General features: G+C 55.4%; 1 protein-coding gene across 18 annotated transcripts in view; it reads right to left on the minus strand.

The window, feature by feature from the left end:
- The window catches only part of DYSF (dysferlin), a 105,370-nt gene that overhangs the window by 72,717 nt on the left and 11,286 nt on the right, over positions 1-21,367 (minus strand). For 10 of the 18 annotated variants that reach the window (XM_037388463.1, XM_037388427.1, XM_037388400.1 and 7 more), the window contains exons 11-30: positions 20,790-20,905; positions 20,449-20,575; positions 20,023-20,126; positions 19,071-19,139; positions 18,950-18,993; positions 18,719-18,801; positions 17,109-17,150; positions 16,331-16,446; positions 15,913-16,026; positions 15,222-15,399; positions 14,381-14,505; positions 13,315-13,421; positions 8,311-8,503; positions 7,604-7,759; positions 6,489-6,620; positions 5,897-6,063; positions 5,171-5,285; positions 4,946-5,051; positions 4,248-4,390; positions 2,990-3,163 (exon numbers count right to left, since the gene is read on the minus strand). In XM_037388463.1, the coding sequence (XP_037244360.1) occupies positions 2,990-3,163; positions 4,248-4,390; positions 4,946-5,051; positions 5,171-5,285; positions 5,897-6,063; positions 6,489-6,620; positions 7,604-7,759; positions 8,311-8,503; positions 13,315-13,421; positions 14,381-14,505; positions 15,222-15,399; positions 15,913-16,026; positions 16,331-16,446; positions 17,109-17,150; positions 18,719-18,801; positions 18,950-18,993; positions 19,071-19,139; positions 20,023-20,126; positions 20,449-20,575; positions 20,790-20,905 (2,411 nt within the window). The remainder of the gene's footprint in view (positions 1-2,989; positions 3,164-4,247; positions 4,391-4,945; positions 5,052-5,170; positions 5,286-5,896; positions 6,064-6,488; positions 6,621-7,603; positions 7,760-8,310; positions 8,504-13,314; positions 13,422-14,380; positions 14,506-15,221; positions 15,400-15,912; positions 16,027-16,330; positions 16,447-17,108; positions 17,151-18,718; positions 18,802-18,949; positions 18,994-19,070; positions 19,140-20,022; positions 20,127-20,448; positions 20,576-20,789; positions 20,906-21,367) is intronic. The other 8 variants (XM_037388472.1, XM_037388448.1, XM_037388417.1 and 5 more) reach the window with 1 other exon arrangement.

Here is a 21,367-nt window from a genome sequence, read left to right on the forward strand (position 1 = left end):
AAAACACCTCTCAGCAGCCGGGCAACCCGCTGGGGCTCCGCGTGCTGGCTGCTCCCAGCTCTGGGGCAGCCTGGCCCCGAGGTGCTGGGGTCCAGCATGCCTAAACGGCAACCACTGCTCACTTTGGCAAGGCGGGAGCAATGCAGGCTGAGCATCCCTGGGAAAAAGGAGGCCCAGAAAACCCAAGCACCCATCCACACATTTCTGCATCCAAGACGCATTCCTGCTGGTCGTATTTGGTATTATCTTCCTGTTGGAACCAACCCTTTTGAATAGCTCGGGGAATTAGCACTTGGGGTGTTGGCTTGTTCTGTCTGCCTTTGCACTTTAATCCTCCCTCCGCTCGGTTTGCCTGCACCGCTGTACGGCTCCTTGCTGGACGGCAACCCATGCCACAACCACAAAATTGCACAAATGCCTTTCATGGAGAAGGTGGCAGATAACAGGAACAGGACAGAGCAGACAGGAGGGGCTTCGGGAGGCTCCGGCAGCCGGTGGCATGCCAGTGGCAGCCCTGGCCCCAGGCCTGGGTAAAACCTCAGCTGGGAGGATGCTCCAGGCTCCCTCTCCTGACAGCATCTTTATTCTGCTTCAGTCTGAGGGGAGCCGGTGGCAGCAGCTGGAACTGCCCCATCCCGGTGCCCTTCCCAGCTCTGCATACCTGAGACCTCAGCCTGCCAAAGCTGCCTTGCTCTGCCCGTGTTAAAAAAGCATTAAAAACAGATGTGGCAAAAAATCAGTGCCCAACCTTCCCAGCCCTCAGCACCCGCTCATACATTGCCATCCTTGGCATCATTTCACCCCACCACCCTGTTCCCAGCTCTGCTGAGTCCCCACGTGCGGCTCCAGTGGATGGAGGGTTTGACCCTGTGCAGGTCCAGAGGGTCTGGGGTTGCTGTAGAGGAGCCGCCAGATAAATTTAGATATTATTTCGGGATGGAGCATCCTGGAAAAATATGTAAGTCATTCAAGTGAGAAAGAAGAGCTGGAAAGGCATGAAGCTGCAAAACCAGAAAGTATGGCAAGATCGTTTATAAAGCAATGCACAGAAAACCAAGCAACCACAGAAAATGTGGCCAGTAACCCCAAAATATGAGGGCACCAAGGCAAGCCAGAATGACCTACTGCGGAGGGGAACGCGGTGAGTGGAGCCCAAAGGGCGGGTGGCCTGGTCCTGCACCCGCCAGGCTGCTGGGTGCCAGAGCCAGGGCTGGGGAGGGATTCACCTGCTGCTCTCCCGGGCTGCTCCCTCCCAAGCTGTCCCCTGTGGGGGCAGCATCCCCCAAAATCTCTGCGTCTGATGTAAATACTACTCCTTGTCAGATGGCATCACCCTGCCCAGGCGACGGGTCAGCTCCCAGGAGCAGCACAGTCCTACAGCAACAGGACCTGGTTGCCCCCTGGGACCCTGCAGTCACCTCGAAGCGTTCCCCTCACACTTTGCTGACACTCAAGCAGGGAAAATTTACGGTTCATGCCTGGCATAAGGGAACAGGATGTCCGCATTGGGGCCATACAGGGGCAGCAGTGACATTCAGAGCAGTGTTTGCTGGGGCAGGGGGAGAGAGAAAAACAAGGCATGGCATGGCAAGGCAAGGCACAGCAAGGCATGTCAAGGCAACACAGAACAACTGCTTTTTTTGCTAGAATTGTTTTCAGTTAGAAAATAAGCAAAACAATAAACTGGATTTTTTATGTGATAATATAATAGAAGTTACATCTGTAACTCTGGCATAAAGCTAAATGAGAGATTTGGGAGGCTGCTAAGAACTGGGCACTCCAGCACTGACTGACATGGCTAAGAAATGCTTGGAAAATAAATATGCAAAGTATGTACCATCAGATCTAACAGGCATTGGGGGTAAAGGGCTGAAAGGAGCAGGCCCAAGCAGCCTGGGGCAGGTGGGGGTTCAGCAGCATGCCCTTGACACCAGGGGATGCCCACATCAACCTGGAACCCCGTGCCACTGTGTCAGCATCACCGGGAGCGAAGCAAGCAGCAGCTCCCAGGCACGTTGCCACAATTGCTATTTTAATGGGGATTTTTTTTCCTCTTCCCCTTTGCTTCAGCCTCTGCCCCACATGCATGGGGAGGGGATTTTCCTCCCTCAGGTCTCCCCCACATCCCCTGGTACCTCCCAGCAGACGGGTCCATCAGCAGCCAAACTCACAAACCCATTCCATTTGCAAGCCAACACAGGCAAAACGAGGGCACAGCTGAGTCCCTTGGAGAACCGCATGATGGAGCAGAGACCCAAGGCAGCCAGCAGCAGACACCCCCCACCCACATCCCCTCACCCACAGAGATGGGGGCGGGGGGCAGGGGGCATTCCTGCACAGCCCCACGGGTGTGCACACACACCCGCACGTGTGCACGGACACACACCTCATGTTACAGGGTTTTCCAGCTAAATCCTCCTCAATCGCCTCTGCCGGGACGCAGAGGGATGAAGCGTCTGGCTGAAAAAATCACATCAACAGGCGCCAGGGTGAAGGGGAAGCCAGGGCGCCACTGGCAGCCCTGGGGGTGGGCGGCAGCCGAGACCCCCCCCCCGAGATGGGGCTAGTGTGGGCTCAGGGCTTATGCAGGCGAATGCCATGGAGCCGCTTGTGTCCCAAAGGGGCCGCTGAGTTCAAACGCTGGACGGAGCGAAGGACAGGGCAGAGAAAGAGGGGAAAAAAAGCCAAATAGAGGGGAAAAAAAATAATAAGAAGTCCTATAATAGGGGCTTTGTACTGCTGTGGTTGGTTCTCATTTAGTTATTGGAAAAGCCAAAGGATTATGAAACCCTGTGTATTAAGAAAGCCAGAATATTAGCTAAACAAACAGCAGCGGGTGCAGGCAGCAGATAACGAGTGGCAGATAATGAGCGGCAGATAACGAGCTTTGCTCCAGCTCCACTCCCAGGGATGGGATGGAGGGTGGGAGCAGACCCAACTGGGCTCCCGCTCCCAGGCAGCAGTGTTTTGGGGAAGGGTGGGTACCTACCAGGGCCCCCTCCAAGGCGAAGACAGCGGCGGCCCCGGTGCGCTCCAGGGGCTCCATCCTGCGCCTCCAGCGGCGGCGACGGAAGGTGTCGGTGCGTCGATGCTTCAGGTGGAAGCGCCAGCCGAAGAGCGAGGCATACTCCCAGCCCTCCCCATCCAGCTCCTCCTGCTTGTGCTGCCAGACAGGGACACGCCGGGGCTCAGCGTGGCAGGCTCAGTCCCACCATCCCATGGCCCCTCTGCAGCTGACCACGGTGGGATGCTGGCACAGCCAAGGGGCAAAGCCGCTCGTGCACAGGGCTCTCCAGGACCAAGGTTGCACCCACTCAAACCTGGGTCCAGTCTTATCAAGGTGTTGCCTGCTACAGTTGTTCCACCCCACGTCCTCCCTCAACCTCTCCAGCATAGAATCACAGAACAGAATCACAGAATCATTGAGGCTGGAAAAGACCCTTAAGGGCACTGAGTCCAACCATTAACCCAGCACTGCCAAGCCCACTGCTGGGGATCCATCCAGTCCCTGGGGTGAAACCCACTTGGAAAAGCATCGCTGGGCTGGGAGCTGGCCATGCTGAGCAAGAAGAGGGCTGCATCCTGCCCTGGCTTGTGTAGCACCAGTGCCTCCACCTTCCCAGCCTGCCCTCCCTCCACTTTGCCACCACTTGTGATCCTTTGCAGGGCCACCATAGCTCTGCCACCATCATCAGCCACAGCAGTCATAAGTCCATGAAGGTTTTTTTTCTCCCCAGAGCTGTCACCTCCTTGTGACACTTGCATCCCTTTGGCAAATGGGGCGGCAGGGGCTTTCCATGCTTTCCAACCACAACTATCTAGAAAAAGTGCTGGAAAGGGAGGCAAGTGTCTTGAGAACTGGCTGTGGGGAGGGAAGAGCAGCAGTGCTGCGGTGGCATATGCAGTCCAATTGCACCACCTAGAGGGAAGCAGGACCTGGAGAGGGAACAGACAAGGGACCTCTGCCAGCCCTGGTTCCCCGAACTGTTTCGCGGTGCTGATGGAGGTCCCTGTTCCGCCCCGCAGCCCAACCAAGCCCCCCTGGAGTAGTCTCCATCTCTGGGAGACGTTGACCCCCATGGCGGAAACCACAGAGGCTGCTGTCTGCTCCAGCGTGGAGACCAGGGCCACCAGGCTCCAAAGCACAGCAGGTCTCTGCAGAAGGCCAGGCACCTCCACCTTCATATGGAGAGACAGGGACATGGCCCCAACCCGCTCTCACCCTCTTCTCCCTGCCCCCATCCTACCTTCCTCATGGCCTCCATCTGTGCGAGGTCCCTCCGGCGAAGCCGCACCCAGCGCCGTCGCCGGTTGGTGTGGTACATCTTCTCGGCTGGCACCCAGGACTTGGGCTTGCGGTCCGGCGGGATGGTGATGCCATACTCCCAGCCTTGGAGAGAACGCAACACCTGGGTGAAGGCGGGAGAAGAGCCCCTGCTTCCCATCAGGGACCTCTCTTGTATATCCAGACTGGAACAGCTTTAATAGCAAAGGTTTGTCCAGGTACCAGTTTGCTGGTCCGTGCAGACAACAACTGCCAGCCCTTGGCTCAAAGTCACAGCTTGGGGACTCTCCTCCCTGTCCTTCCTTCCTCAGGCAACCCCAGCCTTTGTGACCATCTTGGATGCTCTCTGCCATGATGCTTTCCATTTCTCTTTTACCAGAAGCCAGGTAAGATCTTCCAAAAGAACAGCCTGGACTATCTCCAACAGCAAGGAAAGCATTGCCTTTGTGGCTGCCCACCCCACAGCCCCAGCCTCAGTCAGAGCAAGGGGGAGAGGGTACCCCCAGGGCCTGACCCCCTTCTCCTGGAGCCAGCAGGACAGCTCACACAGCCATGAAGATGTTATCCCTGATGCTGGCTGGGACCGTGGAAGGAAACACCAGGATAGGCAGGGTAAATGGGATGAAAACAGGATGGATGCCCAAAACGGCTTTCTGATACCTTTCTCATCCACAGCTCTGTTGAGGTCTGTGTCCCACTCCACATCTTCCCATTTCCAGCCTGGAGGACACTCAATCTCATCCTTATGCAGGACCTTCTCCCCGTTCTGTGGGATGCAGGGATGTTTTCAACCAAATGATGCCCAGCAGATGCCTAAGTCTTCCCTGAGCCCCCGGGGGCTTCCTGGGGTGGTGCTCAGCCCCCAGCTACCTGCTTCACCCTTACCACGTCAGTGTAGGCATCGGTCATGTGGATCCACTGGCCTCCAGGCAGACGGACCTGGTTCTCAAACACCTCCTCCACAAAGCTCAGGTGCCCAGCGTCCACATCATGCAGCAACCTGCACCGTGGGGAGAGGCACGGCGTCAGGGGCTGCCCTCCTGCCCTCCCAGCCCTGCACAGGCAGCAGCACAGCCTCGTGTCGCCTCCCCTCTGAGGGCCGGCCATGCCACTCCAGCACACGCTTTGCCTCCTGAACATCTTCCACCCCGAGGCACCAAGCAAAGGTCCCACGGGACCTCAGCGACCTGGCCCAGGTGAAGCCCGAGACACAGACTGTAAATCCAATTCAAGAAGACAGCAGAGTTGTGCTGAGCACCCACCGACCCCTCCCACCCCCACAGTGCCCCCCTGGGATCCCACCTCCAAAGCTCCTCAGCGTGGGGCTCGCACAGGCACCACGGTGAGCTGGGTGCTGGGACCATCACCTCCGCAAGCACCTGTGCAGCACCCACCACCCCAGGAACATCACCCAGCACAGAGACCATGCATTTTGTGTTAACACTGCTGCCTACCAAGGATGGGGCAGACAGAGCAGGAAGGCCCACGGCACCCCAGACCTCCATCCAGCTTTCTGCATGACCTTGCCACCAACTTAGCATCTGCTCAGGTTTTTGAGGTGCCTGGGACAGCCCACCCAGGCTCTGCTCTTTGCAAAAAGCCATCACTCACGTCTTCTCTGGGCAGATGAACCAGTCCCCAGCCCAGGTCCATCCTGCGGAGGGGCGGAAGCTGTCCTTGGGTAGCTTGATCTTGCCGGTGACATCTGAGTATTTGGGGTAGGTCAGGCCGGTCGTGCCCCAGTTCCCCACCAGCGCCAGCTTGGTCTGGTTCTCATACTAGGGGAGCAAAAGCAGAGAGGGCTTTGCATTGGAGGCACAAAACCCCTTTTGAAATCTCAGGAATAATCCCTTCTTTCCTGGAGAGCCCCAGCCCCATCCTGAGGACAGACCTCCTGGGAAGAGCCTAACCCCACCCCACCCCCACGGGCACCCCCACATTTCCCCCCTCAGCAGGTGGAAGGAGATGTGAAGCCACAGTGAGCCTTTATGGCTCGTTACCGACCTCCTCCACAGCCTTTCAGGCTGGATGCTGGTGGAAACAGCTCTTTCTTCTCACAGTGGTAGGGGCTGATGTGACCCCCAGCCTGGCAGTGCCCTCACCTGGGGTCCAGCCCACCCCCTTCCCCTCCATGGTGGAGCTGCTGCCCACACCAGAGAGAAAAAAAAAACAACCCTTCATGGTGGTCCTGCGAGATGCTCACGGTTTCAGCAAAGACGGAGAGCTTCCCCTCGGCGTACTGGTTAAACTCCTTCTCATCGACCGACAGCCCGAACCAGAGCTGGACTCGGATCTGGGCTGGGATCCTCGGACCCATAGCCTCCTCCTGTGGGTACTGCCAAAGGCAGAGCCCGTTAATATCTCCAGGGAGGACATTAACGGGGGATGCTTGGGGTGCAAGGCTGGTGGCATGGGTACAAAATCCCCATAGCCCCAGCTGGGTAGGTGGAACACAGAGCATGCCTGGGAACTGGGACATCAACAGCATGAAGAGCACTTTGGGGACAACCTTGAGGAGCTTCAAAGCTCTGGTGGTCAGGGCTTTTGTGTCTCGGTGAGACGCCCTCCAGGGCTAGGACACCAAACCCAGGCAAGGTACTTCGGCAAAAATAGAAAGAATAAACAGGGAGATGTCTCACTGCCCTTTTTTTTCTCTCAGTCACTTTTTTCCCCCTTCAAGTGATGCTAGTTTTCCATCCAGAGCTAAAGTACAGAAAAAAAATATATATTTTGGTTCATCTTTTTCTGCCAGCTGGGCTTGGGGTTTTGGGGTTTATTCAGTTTATTTCATTTGACTTTATTTTTTTAGAGCTTGTTCAGCACTGATTGTCTGCTCCCAAGCTGGCATGCAGCAAAAGGCCAAAGAAATATCATTTGAGATGTGAAAAGCACAGTAAGTGTCTGGCAGAGGAGGCCGCAGCTTAAATTTCCTGGGGTGGCAGAGGGTCAGGAATTTTGAAAAACATAAAGTAACATAAAAAAAAATTTTAAAAATTAAAAATATAACATATTTTTTTAAAAAGCACTATGTGGGCCAAAGTGCGCCCACCTTCACTGCCCTGGAACTTGCAAAAATGAAGATAATCATAGGGATCTGCTGCAGAACCATGTAAGGGAAGCTGAACTCCACCAGGAGCACCACCATGCAGGAGCCAACTTCAACAGGGGCTGGGTGTCCCTGGAGCCCCAGGCACTCATGGGTTAAGGTTGTGTTGGGATTTCAGGTTTCCCTGCTTGATTTTCTCTCTTTTTTTTTTTCAGGTGAAAACATTTTAAAAATCAACATGAGGTATGCACATATACAAAAAGCCAATGTACCTTCAGGAAGATGGTCTGCAGCTTCCCACAGTTCTTCCCACAGCAGCTGGAGATGTTTCTGGAGAAGAGGACCTCATGGGCTGGCACGCGGGCATAGGCTACGCGCTTGTCTCCCTGCAGCATCCAGATCACTATATCGGGCAGGCTGTTTTGGGGCTGGAAAACACAAAAGCCATAGCGTAAAACCAGGGGGGCTCCATACTAGCACATCAGCCACAGAGGGATGCAGGAGGGTGGAGAGCAGCCGTGCCCCGGGTCCCGCTGCCAACCCAAGCCCATGGAGAGAGACCAGTCAACCCAAATCCCACCTCAGCAGCTCCAGATCCCACCTTGGTCTGGCCAGAGGCAGAGAAACCCCATGTTTCCCCAAGCCCTACCCTCCACAGCCAGCCCAGGTCACTGTAGCAGCTTTGGTTTGAGGGTTCACTGGCCCGTGCTGTAAAGCTCTGCCATGAGCAGGCTAAACCTCAACAGCTGGGTGCCAAACCTAGCGCCTTCCTACCTCATTGACATCACTGCGGGGGGGCATGGGTGCCACCCTGCATGGGGGCCAGGATTGACTTCAGAGAGCAGTATCGATGCTTTGCACTGTGCCACCAGGTGACTGCTCACAGCCATCGCACCAAACCAGCACCATGCGGAGGGCTTGGGAAGAGCAACCCCCACCCCCGCCTTGGCAGCTCCTGCCACCACCACAGCAGCGTTACCTCCTCTGCCATGGCCTTCAGCCTGGAGAGCCAGTCCTCTGCCTGCTCCAGGGCTGCCAACAGGCTCGAGTCCTCGTGTTTGAACTTCAGGGCTGCCTTTACGATCTCCTCCAAGTTTGGCGCTGCGGAACCGGTACATGCTCTGGTCCAGGTGGTGCTGGCCGGCTTTCCCAGGACGTCGGGCAGGGCCAGGCTGTGGGGATGGGCAGAGATGCGGTGTTAGCAGCTCACCCTCTGGTGGGGTGTTGCTGTCTTTTTAATTTTTTTCCTCCTGTTCCAGCAAGTTTCCAAAGAATTACAAGCTGCCCAAGATAGATTTGGGGAACACACAGCAATGCCAAGAGCAAAGGAGGCTTCAACCACACTTGCAGCCCCCACGCATCACACCGCAGCAGCCAGGATGGGGCCCTGGCTGAGCCATGCACACCGTGCACACAACACACACACACACTTTATATAAATTGATTCAAGCTGCTGGATAAATTTTCGGGAGTCCAGAAGGATCTTCACATGCGCTAAGCCATTTAGAGGTTTCCCTGTAAAATGCAGTAAATTAGGGTGCTGCTGTTATAAATGCTCTTCGTTCTCCCAGCTCCCAACCTGCAGCCCCCTGCCAGCTGCAGCGCTCCCCCCTTGGCTGGGACTGGGCTCCATAAGCCCTGTTGTCATTGCATGATAAATAAGGACAGCATCCTCTTGCCCAGCTAGGCTCTTCGAGACAACGCCATGGATGGATGCACACCACGGTACCTGCTTGGGACAGGTTGTCCCAGGTTAATGACCTGGTCTGGCCAAATTTGCAAATTAAATATCTACTTTCTGCATAAAAGTCAAAGTTATGGGGATGCTGTAGGGGAGGGATGCACAGCTGATACCAGGACAGTGAAATTTAGTTCTTTCATTTCTTTTACAGAGAACTGGGTTTGCTGTTAGTCCCAAAGGGAGCTGGAGTGCTGTGGTGTTGGTAATTAGCCTGATCATTCAGGAACATCCTGTGCAAAGAGCTAAATTAAAAAAAAAAAAATTTAAAAAATTAAAAAAAAACCATATCAGGATGGCAGCCCCAAGCCCTCCATGGTTAGACCAATCGCACTCCATGAACTCAGTTTTGTGTCTCCATGCTTTTTTTGTGTATTTATTAAGAGGCAGATGCTATTGAGTTGAGCTCCCACTCATTCTCCATGGCTTCCACTGTCACCGGTGCACGGGAAGGACACTGCTTCACACCGCCAAGCAAACACCACTCTGGCAGAAACTAGGAGGTACTTCAATATCCTTGCAGGGACAGGGAGCGTGGAAAGAAAAAGAAAAAAAAACACCCTAAATATACCCACTGCAGTTGAATTTAACTTCAGGAAGACAAACTATAAAACTAAGCAAAAAAGGAGGGAATGTGTTAAAGAGCTGTGGAAAAGAGCAGCAGAAAGGGTTAAATCATACAAGCAGCATGGAAAGGGTTTGAAGACATCTTGTTCCTGGAGATAGGTGCCACACCTGACAGACCTGTAACAACTACAACAGTTAAATTAAGATAAATTTGGCTCAAATGGAAAACGGAAAAGACCACGGACTCCACCAAATGAAATGTAGAAATACCACAAAGTAGTTAAAAACAAACAAAAAAAGGCACAAATGTGGAGGAGCCCCCATTAAAAGCATAAAATCCAAAGAACTGTCCCTGTTCAATGACATGAGGAATGGGTGCTGGTCAGCCAGAGCTGGAAGCAGCTTTTTTCGTAGCAAAAAAGCTGGGAGCCAGGAGGACATCAGGGCAGAGCCCTCATCGGGGTCCGTCCTGCCTTGGCAGCCAGGAGAGGACTGGGAAGAATCAGTTGAGCAGCAAATCACCTGCAGTTCAGGTAGGAAACAGCTGGGCAGTTGGGTGGGATCTGCAGCTTTGTGCTTAATATCGGTTAATATTAATAGGATTAGAGGAGTGGAATGAGCCACATGATGGCAACCTCAAAGAAACTTGGGAGGATCCAGGGGAACCTGAGATCAGCAAGCCTGACTCTAGCATCTGACAAACTGGTATAAACCACAAGTAAGAAGAGAAGAGCAGAGAGGTGGACAACCTGGACCCAAAAGGACTTCTGCGGAGCGATGCTGGGGTACCGGTACAGCCTGCCTGGGCTCCCCGGCAGCACTGTCCTCCCCCAAGGGCTCTGCCACCCTGGACCAAGAGGATGGCCATCTCCTGGACAAAAAGCTGGCTATAAGGCAGGTGGCAAAAGATGGGAGCGTTGAGTTTGTCCACAGGCATGGGTCCTGCACTGGCTGTTACCACTCCACGCATGGATTATAGGAAAAAGCAAAAGGGCTGAATGGAGAACATCACCGTGCCAGCACAGAAATGCATAGTGCATCCTCATGTGAACATTGTGCTTCCACCTGGGGAAAGGCACGACAGAACTGGACAAAGTATGAGGAAGAACAAAAGGACAATCAAAAACACGGGCCCTCTTCTGCAGCAGGGTGTCTCCAGCCATCCCCTCCATATTTTGCTGTGCTCCCAGCTCTGGCATGGAACGGCGGAGGGTTCAGTTCACAGGAAGCTCCCTTCCCAGCTCCAGCACAAAGCAATCCTCGTGCCATGGGAGAAAGGGTCAGGAGCTTGGAGGAAAGACAAAACCCACCCTCCCACCCTCCAGGACAGTGCTGCTGCTCACCAGCACAAAGGAGCTGCAGGAGCTGCCAGGAACTGGCTGCAGTTCAAGATTTGGGGGACTTGGTTTTGCTAGGACTCATCTTTCCCTGGCTTTGTCCATTTGTCTGCTACTTCCAATTCTTTGCCAGGGTGGCCTTCTTCCATCTCTTCACACAAAGCTCTGGGAAAAACATTGGTAAGGCGATGCCAGCAGCACATCGCTGGTTTCCTACTGGGAACAGGTGTTGGGGAGGTCCTGACCCGGAGGAGGATGGGGGAGCACTGGAGAGTGGCAAGGGGTATTCCCATCCCTCCAAAATCCGGATGGAAAGGAAGTCTCTCCTGGCTGAGCGCAGAGACCAGGCTTCAGCAGCAGCACGGTGGCAGCCATGGACAGGTCCAGCTACATGGCTCAGCTCATCCCCCGCAGAGCAGAGCAGAGCACATGGAGGGGTGCGAAACACCCCAAAAAGCCATCAGGGCTGTTCCAGCTGCCCCCACCATGGGCACCACCCTTGCCAGCCAGCCCCAGTCCCCAGACCAAGCCCTCACAGAGACACAGGAGCTGCATCCCATGGGAGCCGAACACAGAGAGGGTCCAGGAGCCAACAGGAACCACGAGCTTGGCACATCCCACAGCCACATTTTTCCCCTTCCCTCCCGGTTAATTGAATTTGTTTTGGAAGGTGCAGCATCTCTGGAAAACCCAAAGCTATGGCTCATCCCTCAGGTCCCACATGCCCAGGAGCTGGGGGGTACTGACAGCCTGTCGGATGGCTCTGACCTTTCCAGTGGAGCCAGCAGGCGGGGGAGGGGGCATGAAACACATCTCCTTTATGAGGCTCAAAAGCAAATAAATAGGGAGGTTGTAAGTGCGTGTGTGTGTTTTCTTAAGCGTGTCCTCCAGGAGGTCTGCAGAGCAGGGTCAGCTTGTTTAAGGTCACCTTGCCCAAAGGAAGGAGGTGTCTGGTCCCATGTGGGTGTCACAGGAGGGCCCAGAAAGGCTGCACCCCATGCCCTCTGCACCCCAGCACCTCCATGACTTCTCCTTGGGCTTTTCAAAGAGCAAAGGGGACAGAAAGGGAGACCTAGGGCTTGGCAGCAAGCCCAGCACCATCTCCCCAACCTTAGCTGACTGGCATAAGCCCAGGCAAAGAGTGGCATGGTCCCGCAGGTTGGTGGCTGTTGTGGAAGGGGTCAGGGACAACTGGTTCCAGTAGGTTTGATGGCTTAAGTGACAGCCAAGAAAACCAAATTCTCCCTCTCTGCTGAGGTAAAATACTAAGAATCACCACACAAGCTTGGTGACCAAGGACATCTACCTGACACAGCCACCAGTAGCCACCAGTGGGGTGTCCAAGGCCAGCACAGAGCTGCCTCCACAGCTTGGCTGCTATCCACCCAGCTCCTGAGGCAAGAAAGCTGCAAGAGGCACAGCAGCTCTCTTCATTCCCCTTGGCAAGGGCTTGCTGGGGCTAAAAACACATCAACTACTACGGCCCTTCCCCAAACAGATGGCATGGAGCTGCTGCAGGGAAATTGCGTGGCCAGGCATGGGCATGGGCCAGGACTTGGAGCTCATCTTCATGGGCATACCTGAAGGGGGAACCACGGCCTGAAGACCCTGGTGAGGTCAGCCCCTGAAACAGCTTCCTGAGAGCCGAGCTGTCCTTTGGATAAAGTGCCATGGTCATATTGTAGCGATGCTCCCTGGAGCGGGTCCTCATCCCCACGAAGAGCAATCCAGCCCAAAAAAACAGGCTACAGGGAGGGGAAGCCCGTGGCACCATGCCAGCCTCCCTTGAACGCATGTTCAAGTGCTTAGAAAGGCAAAGCAGCAGCAGACACTGGTGGTGCCGCCCACAGGGATGGTGGGATGGCTGTGCCATCCAGCCCTGCAACATCCCTGTCCCCCAGTCCAGCCGCTGGACACAATACCCATGCACAGCTGAACAACCCCTTTGGGTGCTCTGCATGGGTGCCTCCTACGTGGTGCACACAAGACTCAACCGGGAAGCCCCATGGGTGGCTCCTCACTCCACAAGCCCCACCATCCCTCTGGCTGGGCTGGCCTGGCTCCGGCTCCTGCCCCGACACAATGCCACTCATTCAGGTGAGCCACGCTGCAGCCCTTGCATGAAGGCTGGAAATTTATGACTTGCCTTAAATGTCACCTTTTCAACTCCGTGCCTTGGCTCAGCAACCTTTGAAGCAAACATTAGCAAATGACTGGCGTTTTTCAGAGGGGGCGGGGGGGGGGAAGTAAAAAAAAAAAAAAGTTGACCCTTCCAAAATAAATAAGTGATCTCACAATAAATGGCATGAAAAGGCTCACATTCAAAACTGGCAGAAAATACCTGCAGTCAGCAATGACGTCATCCATCAGCTGGGCACCCAGGGCATCCAGCTCACTTGGCAAGCGGTTGGCCTTGAGGGCAAGTTGGACCTTCTCCAGGTTCGCTTCCTGCATGATAGGTGGGGAAGAGGAGCTGCACAGCGGGGAACCCCCTGGCACCCAGCTCCACCCCATGTCTGGGACCCTCCCAGCCAGTGGCCCGGGTTGCTCCTCATGATGAGAAACTCCAGCCTGGGTCCCAACAGGGCTCTGCACCTCCAGGTTTGCTCCTGTTGGAGCTCCAGGGGAAACAACAGAAAAGACACCAAGAAATCCCAATAGCTCAGGAGCTGAAGGAAGCACAGAATTATAAAATGGTTTGAGTTGGAAGGGACCTTAAAGCCCACCCAGTCCCACCCCCCTGCCACGGGCAGGGACACCTTCCACCAGACCAGGTTGCTCCAAGCCCCGTCGAGCCTGGCCTGGGACACTGCCAGGGATGGGGCATCCACAGCTGCTCTGGGCAGCCTGTGCCAGCGCCTCGCCACCCTCACAGGGAAGAATTTCTTCCTAATACCTGATCTGAATCTCCCCTCTTTCAGCTTGAAGCCATTCCCCCTTGTCCTATTCCTACACGCCCTTGTGAAAAGCCCCTCTCCAGCTTTCTTGCAGCCCCTTTAGGCACTGGTCCCCCTGGAGCCTTCCCTTCTCCAGGCTGAACCCCCCCAACTCTCCCAGTCTGTCCCCACAGCAGAGCTGCTCCAGCCTCTGACCATCTCTGTGGTCCCCTCTGGCCCCACTCCAACAGCTCCATGCCTCCTGCACCTGCATCAATAGGCAAGTGGGTGACAGCAAAGTGCTGCGTTTTACACACAACCTTGTCACCCCAGTGGGGATGAGGGTGGTCCCTTCCCCTCCACGGGCTGAGCAGGGCACCCAGGACACTGACAGAGTTCCCCTCCACAGCACAAGAGTCATCAAACCCCAAAACCTAACCAAGCCTGGAGGTGGCCTCTGTCCTCTCCCTGTCCCCCCAGGCAGGATGCATAAAGGAGGTAGACAATGCCCCTTGCCACCGTGGCACTCACCAGCCTGTCTGCTGCATGGTGGAGAAGGTTTTGCGCATCAGTCCGATAGCTGATATCTTCCCAGTAGGATGACAACACCACCACAGGCTTCACATTGCCCCAGGGCAGGTAGTAATACTGACAACCTGGGGAGCACAGCACACTGGTGAGCTCATGGTATTGGAGTGATGTGGGACCCCACTCCTCAGGACCAGAGCAGAGACGAAGGGGGGCATGTGTCTTGGACAGAAGCACATCTCTGGGGCTCTTCTGGAGCAAGAGGATGAGAATTATGTTCCCCAACCCCATGTGCAACAGAGCAATGCACACCAAGGTGCAAAGGGAAGTGCATCAACCTCCACGGCTGCAGCAGTTCCTGCAGAGCATTGAGGACAGAAACTACAACAACCACCCCAGTGGGGTGAGGACTTCTCATGCCAGAGCGAGAGACCCGCAGAGGCCAGGGAAAGGCCACCCCAAAGCACTGGTTCTTCCTTGAAGAGAAACAGGCACTGTGAGTGCCAAGGAGCTGCTCAAAAACCACTTCAAGCCAGCACTGACCTGAGAGAAATAGTCCTGGCTTCCCCACTCCTCCCTGGACACGTATTCCCCCTTCACAGCATGGCTGAGGTTGGGCAAGGATCATCTGGTCCAACCCCTGCTCAAGCAGGAACATATTCCCCCTTCACAGCATGGTTGAGGTGGGCAAGGACCTCTGGAGATCATCTGGTCCAACCCCTGCTCAAGCAGGGTCAACCTTGAGCAGGTTGTCCAGTTGAGTTTTAAATAACTCCAAGGATGGAGACTCTACACCCTCCCTGGGCAGCCCATTCCAGTGCTTGGTCACCCCCATATCTCTCACCATCAAAGACGGCCCGGCTGTACTGGGTGGTGGAGGCCAAGGGCAGGCAGGTGTTGTCAAACTTGTTGCCATAGTTGCCAATGCTGACCTCAAACTGGATGGCATCATCCACGTCTTGGAGCATGGTGGCCGAGTAGAAGGCAGCAAAGAGGGAGTACTTCCGACGGCGCAGGTACTTCTGCAACGGGCACAGGACTGTGTCCACAGGGAAGACACCACCACTGCTGTCCTACACACAGACCCTCCACTACCCCGGTGTACACCAGCTCAGTGAGGCCTCCAAGATGGAGAGGTTTATTGCAGGGAAGAAAAGCATACATTGCAGCAAGGGAATCTGGGGTGTGATATTTAGGAAACACCTGACAAAGGAGGTGGCTAGGAACTTCCATAAAAATGCAGTTTAAACTTGAAGGAACGAGCAAAAGGAGCACATCTGCAATAGTGCTGGAGTTGATGCAAACCTCCCACCCCTCCATGTTCACCATGGTCTGCTCGCCACCATGCAGCGAGCTCGATGCCTTGGGATGGAAACGCAGCAGGAGACACCCTCCAGGAGCTCACTGACCACTCCACTGCTCATGGGACATCCACCCCCCAGGACCAACACCCACACCCCTTCTGTAGTGCCCCACATGCCAGAGGGCCAACCCCAGAGCCCACAAGGCGGGGTACCCCACGGAGACCCTGTTACCTCTACCCGCAGGATGTCATCCACAGAAATGTCCTCCACCTTCTGCTCCACATGCTCCACCAGTTTGGTCTCCAGCTCCACCAGGATCCTGCCACGATACGCGACTCCCTCGCCCTTGGGGTAGACCAGGGACAGGCGTCAGGACCCCCATGCCCCCTCCCCACAGGCGAGCTCTGTCTTTGCTTTCAATGGGCTTCACGGCAGATCAGGCAAAGTATTTCTGCAAGCACTTCCAAGGTAGAGAGCACTTGGGCAGCGGCGTGGCATCAGGAGGTGTTTAGCTAGTGGGAATAGCCAGCGACAGAAAATGCAGTGCAAGCTCCTAGTAACAAAGCCGGTTTGGGTTAATAGCAGCTTTCTTTTGGCAAGGAGAAGTGGTAGTTTATTTTAGGTTGTGCTGGAAAGAAGCCAACGTCACCTTTCCTAAATTGAGCGTCTCGTAAGGGTCAGGGAAGCCGGTGAACTCCCGGGGGCTGCCGTAGAGGTTGATATAGCAGGGACCGAAGGTCGGCAGGAACCCGAGCCCATCATCCACTGGTGACCGCAGGGAAAAAGAGCTGTTAGAGATTCCCGAAGGCACCTCGGGGACATGTCCCACAGGGCTTTGCTGCAGGACCATGGGGACCACACACATGCGGCTGGAGGCCACAAAAATGCTGCAGTTTTCAACCCCTTTGAGTCCTACCACCACTTACCTTTTTTCAGGGGAAAGACAAGGTGGGGCTGTGTGGGGATCACAGAGCTTCCCAGTCCCAGGAAGAGACCCCAGAGAAGGGGAGCATCGCTTTGCTGGTGCGAACCAGCACAGGGGATTTACACCAGCCAAAGAGCTGGCCCCATGCTCCTCTTAAGGCAGTAAAAGCATGCTTGGAAAAGAATCACTTGTTTTTATAAAATGTCGAGCAAAGGGGCAGAAATCGCTTGCAGGGTCCTGCCCTAGGCTCCCAAGCCAGCTCTGCACAGCTGGCTCAGCACACAACACACATAAGGCTGCAAAGACATCACTGCCCAACGGGGACACCCCAAAACCGCTGTGGGGTTGAGCTGGAGCCATCCCCACCTCCCACCAAGGTGCCCAGGCGTGACGCAGCCGGTTCTGCCCCAGCTCCGGGCAGCATTCCAGCCCTGACAGCAACTGAGCCAGCGAAACGATTACCAAGCAGCGACTGCAAACCAAGAGGCTAAGGGGGACGTACGGTCTGCGGCTTTCAGAGGCTTCGCGAGAGCAGGAAACTCATCTGAGGCACAAAGAAAAGGAGAGAGGTTAGGAAAGGCTGGCAGAGGAGCACGGAGGGTTATGGGAAACGAGGGTGGATGCTCTCATGGGCTTTTGGTGCTGACAGAGAGACAGAGAGAGAAAGGGGGAGGCTGTTACACAGCCCTATCGCCCTCCCAGAGACCATAGGATTGGTGTGGAAGAGGAGGATCTGAGCATCCTTGCAGGATGCTCCACGTGTCGCAAAAGCTGGATGGAGCCACAGTTCCCCAGCACCTCCTCGAGATCAAGTGGTGGTGTGTGCTGGCAGACCCCCTGCAGCCTCCAGCACCTCCTCCCTTTCTGGCCTCTCTCTCTCTCTCTGGACCAGCCCAGAAACTGCAGTTTAACTGGGGAAGAGGAGGGCTGGACACACAAGCACCACAGTGGAGAACAGTGCTGCACCCCAATTCCATGCCTGCATGCACTGGGAAGGGCACAGGCTGCGGGGCACGAGCTTCGCACCAGGCTCAAGCCCTGGTAGCTGCTGCCAGCTTCATCCATCGCCCCTACCGCGTGGGGATGCCCATGACGGGATGGGGGGTTGCAGGGCACCCAAGAGTCTCAGAGATGCACAAAGCAAAGGGGGCAGAGCGAGGGGGTCCCAGTGGGGTTGCACATGCCACCAAGCCGTTAGCAGTGGGAGACGCTCATGCAGGTTAGGGTAGTCTCTGCTCCTGGCCCTGCCCTGGTTCTCAGCAGCCCCACAATCGTGTCCCAGCTCCCTGCCCTCCCACTTGGCACAGGTGACACAGTCAGTGTCACCCAGCCCATCCCTGCCAGCACCTCTGCAGTGGTCCTTTGCTTCGGAAAACCCCTGGGACTTGCAACAGCACTTCCTCAGCACAAGCTGGCCTGAACCCCCATCCTACCTCGTGACAACCACTATATGCCACCTAAAGAGGAGCCACTAAACAGGGGCACACACAGGTGGGACATAGCATCTTCCAGCAACAATGACACCACTGCCTGCCAACAACCACACAGGGGATCACAGCCACCTCCGCACAGCAACGAAAAGAGGAAGCAATACCTCTGGCACACCATGGTCCTGCAGCCTCCCATCCCAACACCCCTGGGAGGAGCTGAAGATCACAGAATCACAGCATGGTTTGGGTTGGAAAGGACCCTAAAGCCCATCCAGTCCCACCCCTGCCACAGGCAGGGAAACCTCCCACCAGCCCAGGCTGCTCCAAGCCCCGTCCAGCCTGGCCTGGGACACTGCCAGGGATGGGGCATCCACAGCTGCTCTGGGCAGCCTGTGCCAGCATCTCGCCACCCTCACAGGGAAGAATTTCTTCCTAATGTCTAATCTAAATCTTCCCTTTTTTTAGTTTAAAAAGATCCTCAAAACAACAAATCAGGAGGGGCCAGGTCCAATCAGAAAAGAGACCGCAGGACAGAGCATCCCCCAGCACCGCGTCCTGGTGACTGTGCAGGGACCATCGTGGCCATGACATCCTCCAAACCAACACCAGCCTCCAGCCGTGATCATGCAGTGCTCCTCCATGGCCATGCACCCCAAATCGTGTCCTGCTGCCCCCGGCTTACCCTCTAGCTCCCCACCAGGGGCTGAGATCTTGGACATGCAGAGGTAAGCAGTGCCGATGATATCGTTGTGCGTCAGACGGTCCCTGCAACACAACCCGTGATGCTGTCACACCGTGGAATGGGGAGGGGGGATTCCTGTGGGGCCTCCCCCTGCCTATCCTGCTCCTCCAGCTCTGCTTTGCCCACAGGCAGGCACAGGGAGCCCCTCCGGTGAGCCCTCTCCCCACTCACCAGTCGGTCACCCGGATCCTCATCTTCTCGCACATGGAAGGGAACTGGGAAAAGAGGTAGGGAAAGGAGTGGTGAGCTGCGTGGGGGTGGGGGGGGTGCTGGGGGGGGCACCCCCACTTACCATCGCTGGCAGCGTCAGGCACTGGTTCCACTGCGGGTTGGCGTTCTTCTCCAGGATCCTCGAGTAGAGCTGGAGATGGGAGATGGGGGGTGAAAAGTCAGTGCTGCCCCAGTGCTCACAGCTCACTTCAGAAAAGCAAGGCTGCCACATGCCCTATCCACGCAGCTGGAAAGCCTCAGGTTCCCCAAAATACACACTCCATTCGCTCTGCATCGCGTTGGTAAACCCCTCTGTGCAGGAGGCAGAGGATGCTATGGGCTGCTTGGGGATCTCACTCCCACCCCCCACCCTGGGACCACCAGAAACTCACCCCCTTCCCACTGTGGTTGCTCAAAATAATGTCCCAAGCCCCTGGCACCACCCCAACACTGTCCCCAGGGAAAGAATTATGGGCAGAGGAGACTCTGAGCCCTTCAGTGCTGCTGCGGATCAAAAGACAAGCAGCAGCTCCTGGGCATATTGCTGGAGGAGACCCGGATTCAAAGGGAGCAGGCTGCGGCTCTGCAAAGCCAGCAGAGCCACCTCCACACCCTGGCTGGTCATGGGGGGACATTCAGCGGCACTGGGGACAGCCAGCCGGCCACTTCAGGCAGTGCCAAGAAGAGCAGCACAACCCTCCACTGCTGCAGTACCCGCCCTCCCCCAGCAGCTCGGCCTCCCCGTCCCCATTTTTGATGCAACAGCACCACGAAGAGCCCAGCAAAGAAACTACTCCAGTGCAGCCCGGCACACCGTGTCTGGTGGCACCGCTCCTGCCGCACACACCTGAGGACAGGGCTGGGGACATGAGCTGGGCTGCAGCACGTGTCATTGCAGAGGGAAAGAAAACCAGGTGTGACAAGGACTGATGGGACCTTTGCAAATGCTCCAGCAAAGCACCAAATTTTCCCCGTGCACGGCCACCATCCCAGCCCCAGGGACCCGGAGGAGCTGCCCTGCTCTGGCTGCTCACCGTCTTGCCTGCAAAGCTGACTTCCACGAAAGGATCGACCAGGTTCTTCTTGTTGCTCTCGAAGCCAAAGATCTGCCTGACATTGTCCATGACGGCATCATCCACTGGGAGGAGAAGGAGATGCTGAAAGCTCACGGAAGTGCGCAGCATCTGGACGCCCCGGTTCCAGACAGGCTGCCCCACCAAGCAGGCTACGCATCTCCATCAAGCCAGGTGGGGACGAGCAGGAGGGTAAAACCAGTTTGCACCAGTAAGAGACTTATCTCCCAGTACATTATGGCTGAGCAGTATCTGCAAGGCCTTTGGATCAAGGCTATGGATAAAGTTTCCTTAACTGTGACTCTATCCCTCTCCAGCACGTTGCAACGCGCTGCAATGCCAGGGGCTGGACCTGGCACACTCCTGCCCAGCAAAGGAAACACTTACTCTGGGGCAAGTCTTCAGCTTTGAAGATTTTCAGGCAGAAGTGAGCTCCTCTCAGGGTGACCCCGGTGGGGCGCAGGAGGTTGCCCTCGATGTCTTCCTTGTCTTCAGAGACCTCCTTCTTCTCCAGCTGCAGGACAACAGGACAAGAGGAAAACACTACCCATCTTCCTAAAAGTCCTGAGATGAGCAGCAAAACCCCAAAATCCCTGCACCTAGGCCCCAGAATGGAGAAAGATCAAAGCTGCAGCTTCCCTGGGAACAGGCATGAGGTTTGGTGGCCCAGGGCAGTGGAAAGTACCACGGGTGGAAGGTCCCCCCACCGCAGCCAGGGTGGTACTCACAGGAGCTTCATCTCCAGGCCCCAGCACAAACAGGCTGACTTTCAGGTAGCCCTTGGCCCCCGCGGAGAAGTCCTCTGGGTCAGAAAGCAACAGCCATTTTCTGAGGAAAGCATGTTCTGGGAGAGAAAAGAGATGGAGACCTACGTGCTGGTCCTCACATGGGCAGGGAGATGGCTCCAAGGATGCCATTGGGTGTTATTTTTGATAATAAATACTACATTCCTTTTATACAGAATAGAATAGAATATAGAATGAAAACAGAATGGAATAGAATGGGATGGAATAATGTCAGTTGGAAGGGACCTACAATGATCATCTAGTCCAACTGCCTGACCGCTTCAGGGCTGACCAAAAGTTAAACCACATTATCAAGGGATTTGCCTTATAGTTCTCCATCTTTACAGCCAAAATTACCAAGTTGTTCTCTGCAGTGATTAGGGTAGGACATTTTTTAGAAGCATTCTTTTATCTTCTTTGAGATAAAATAATAGTTAAATGATAAAATAATGAGCCAGACTCAAGACAAAAAAAGTGAACTGGTGGGGCTTTCTGCCAGCGAGTCGGTGGCACAACGACAC

The sequence above is a fragment of the Falco rusticolus genome, chromosome 1, assembly GCF_015220075.1.
Source record: "Falco rusticolus isolate bFalRus1 chromosome 1, bFalRus1.pri, whole genome shotgun sequence".
NCBI lineage: Eukaryota > Metazoa > Chordata > Aves > Falconiformes > Falconidae > Falco > Falco rusticolus.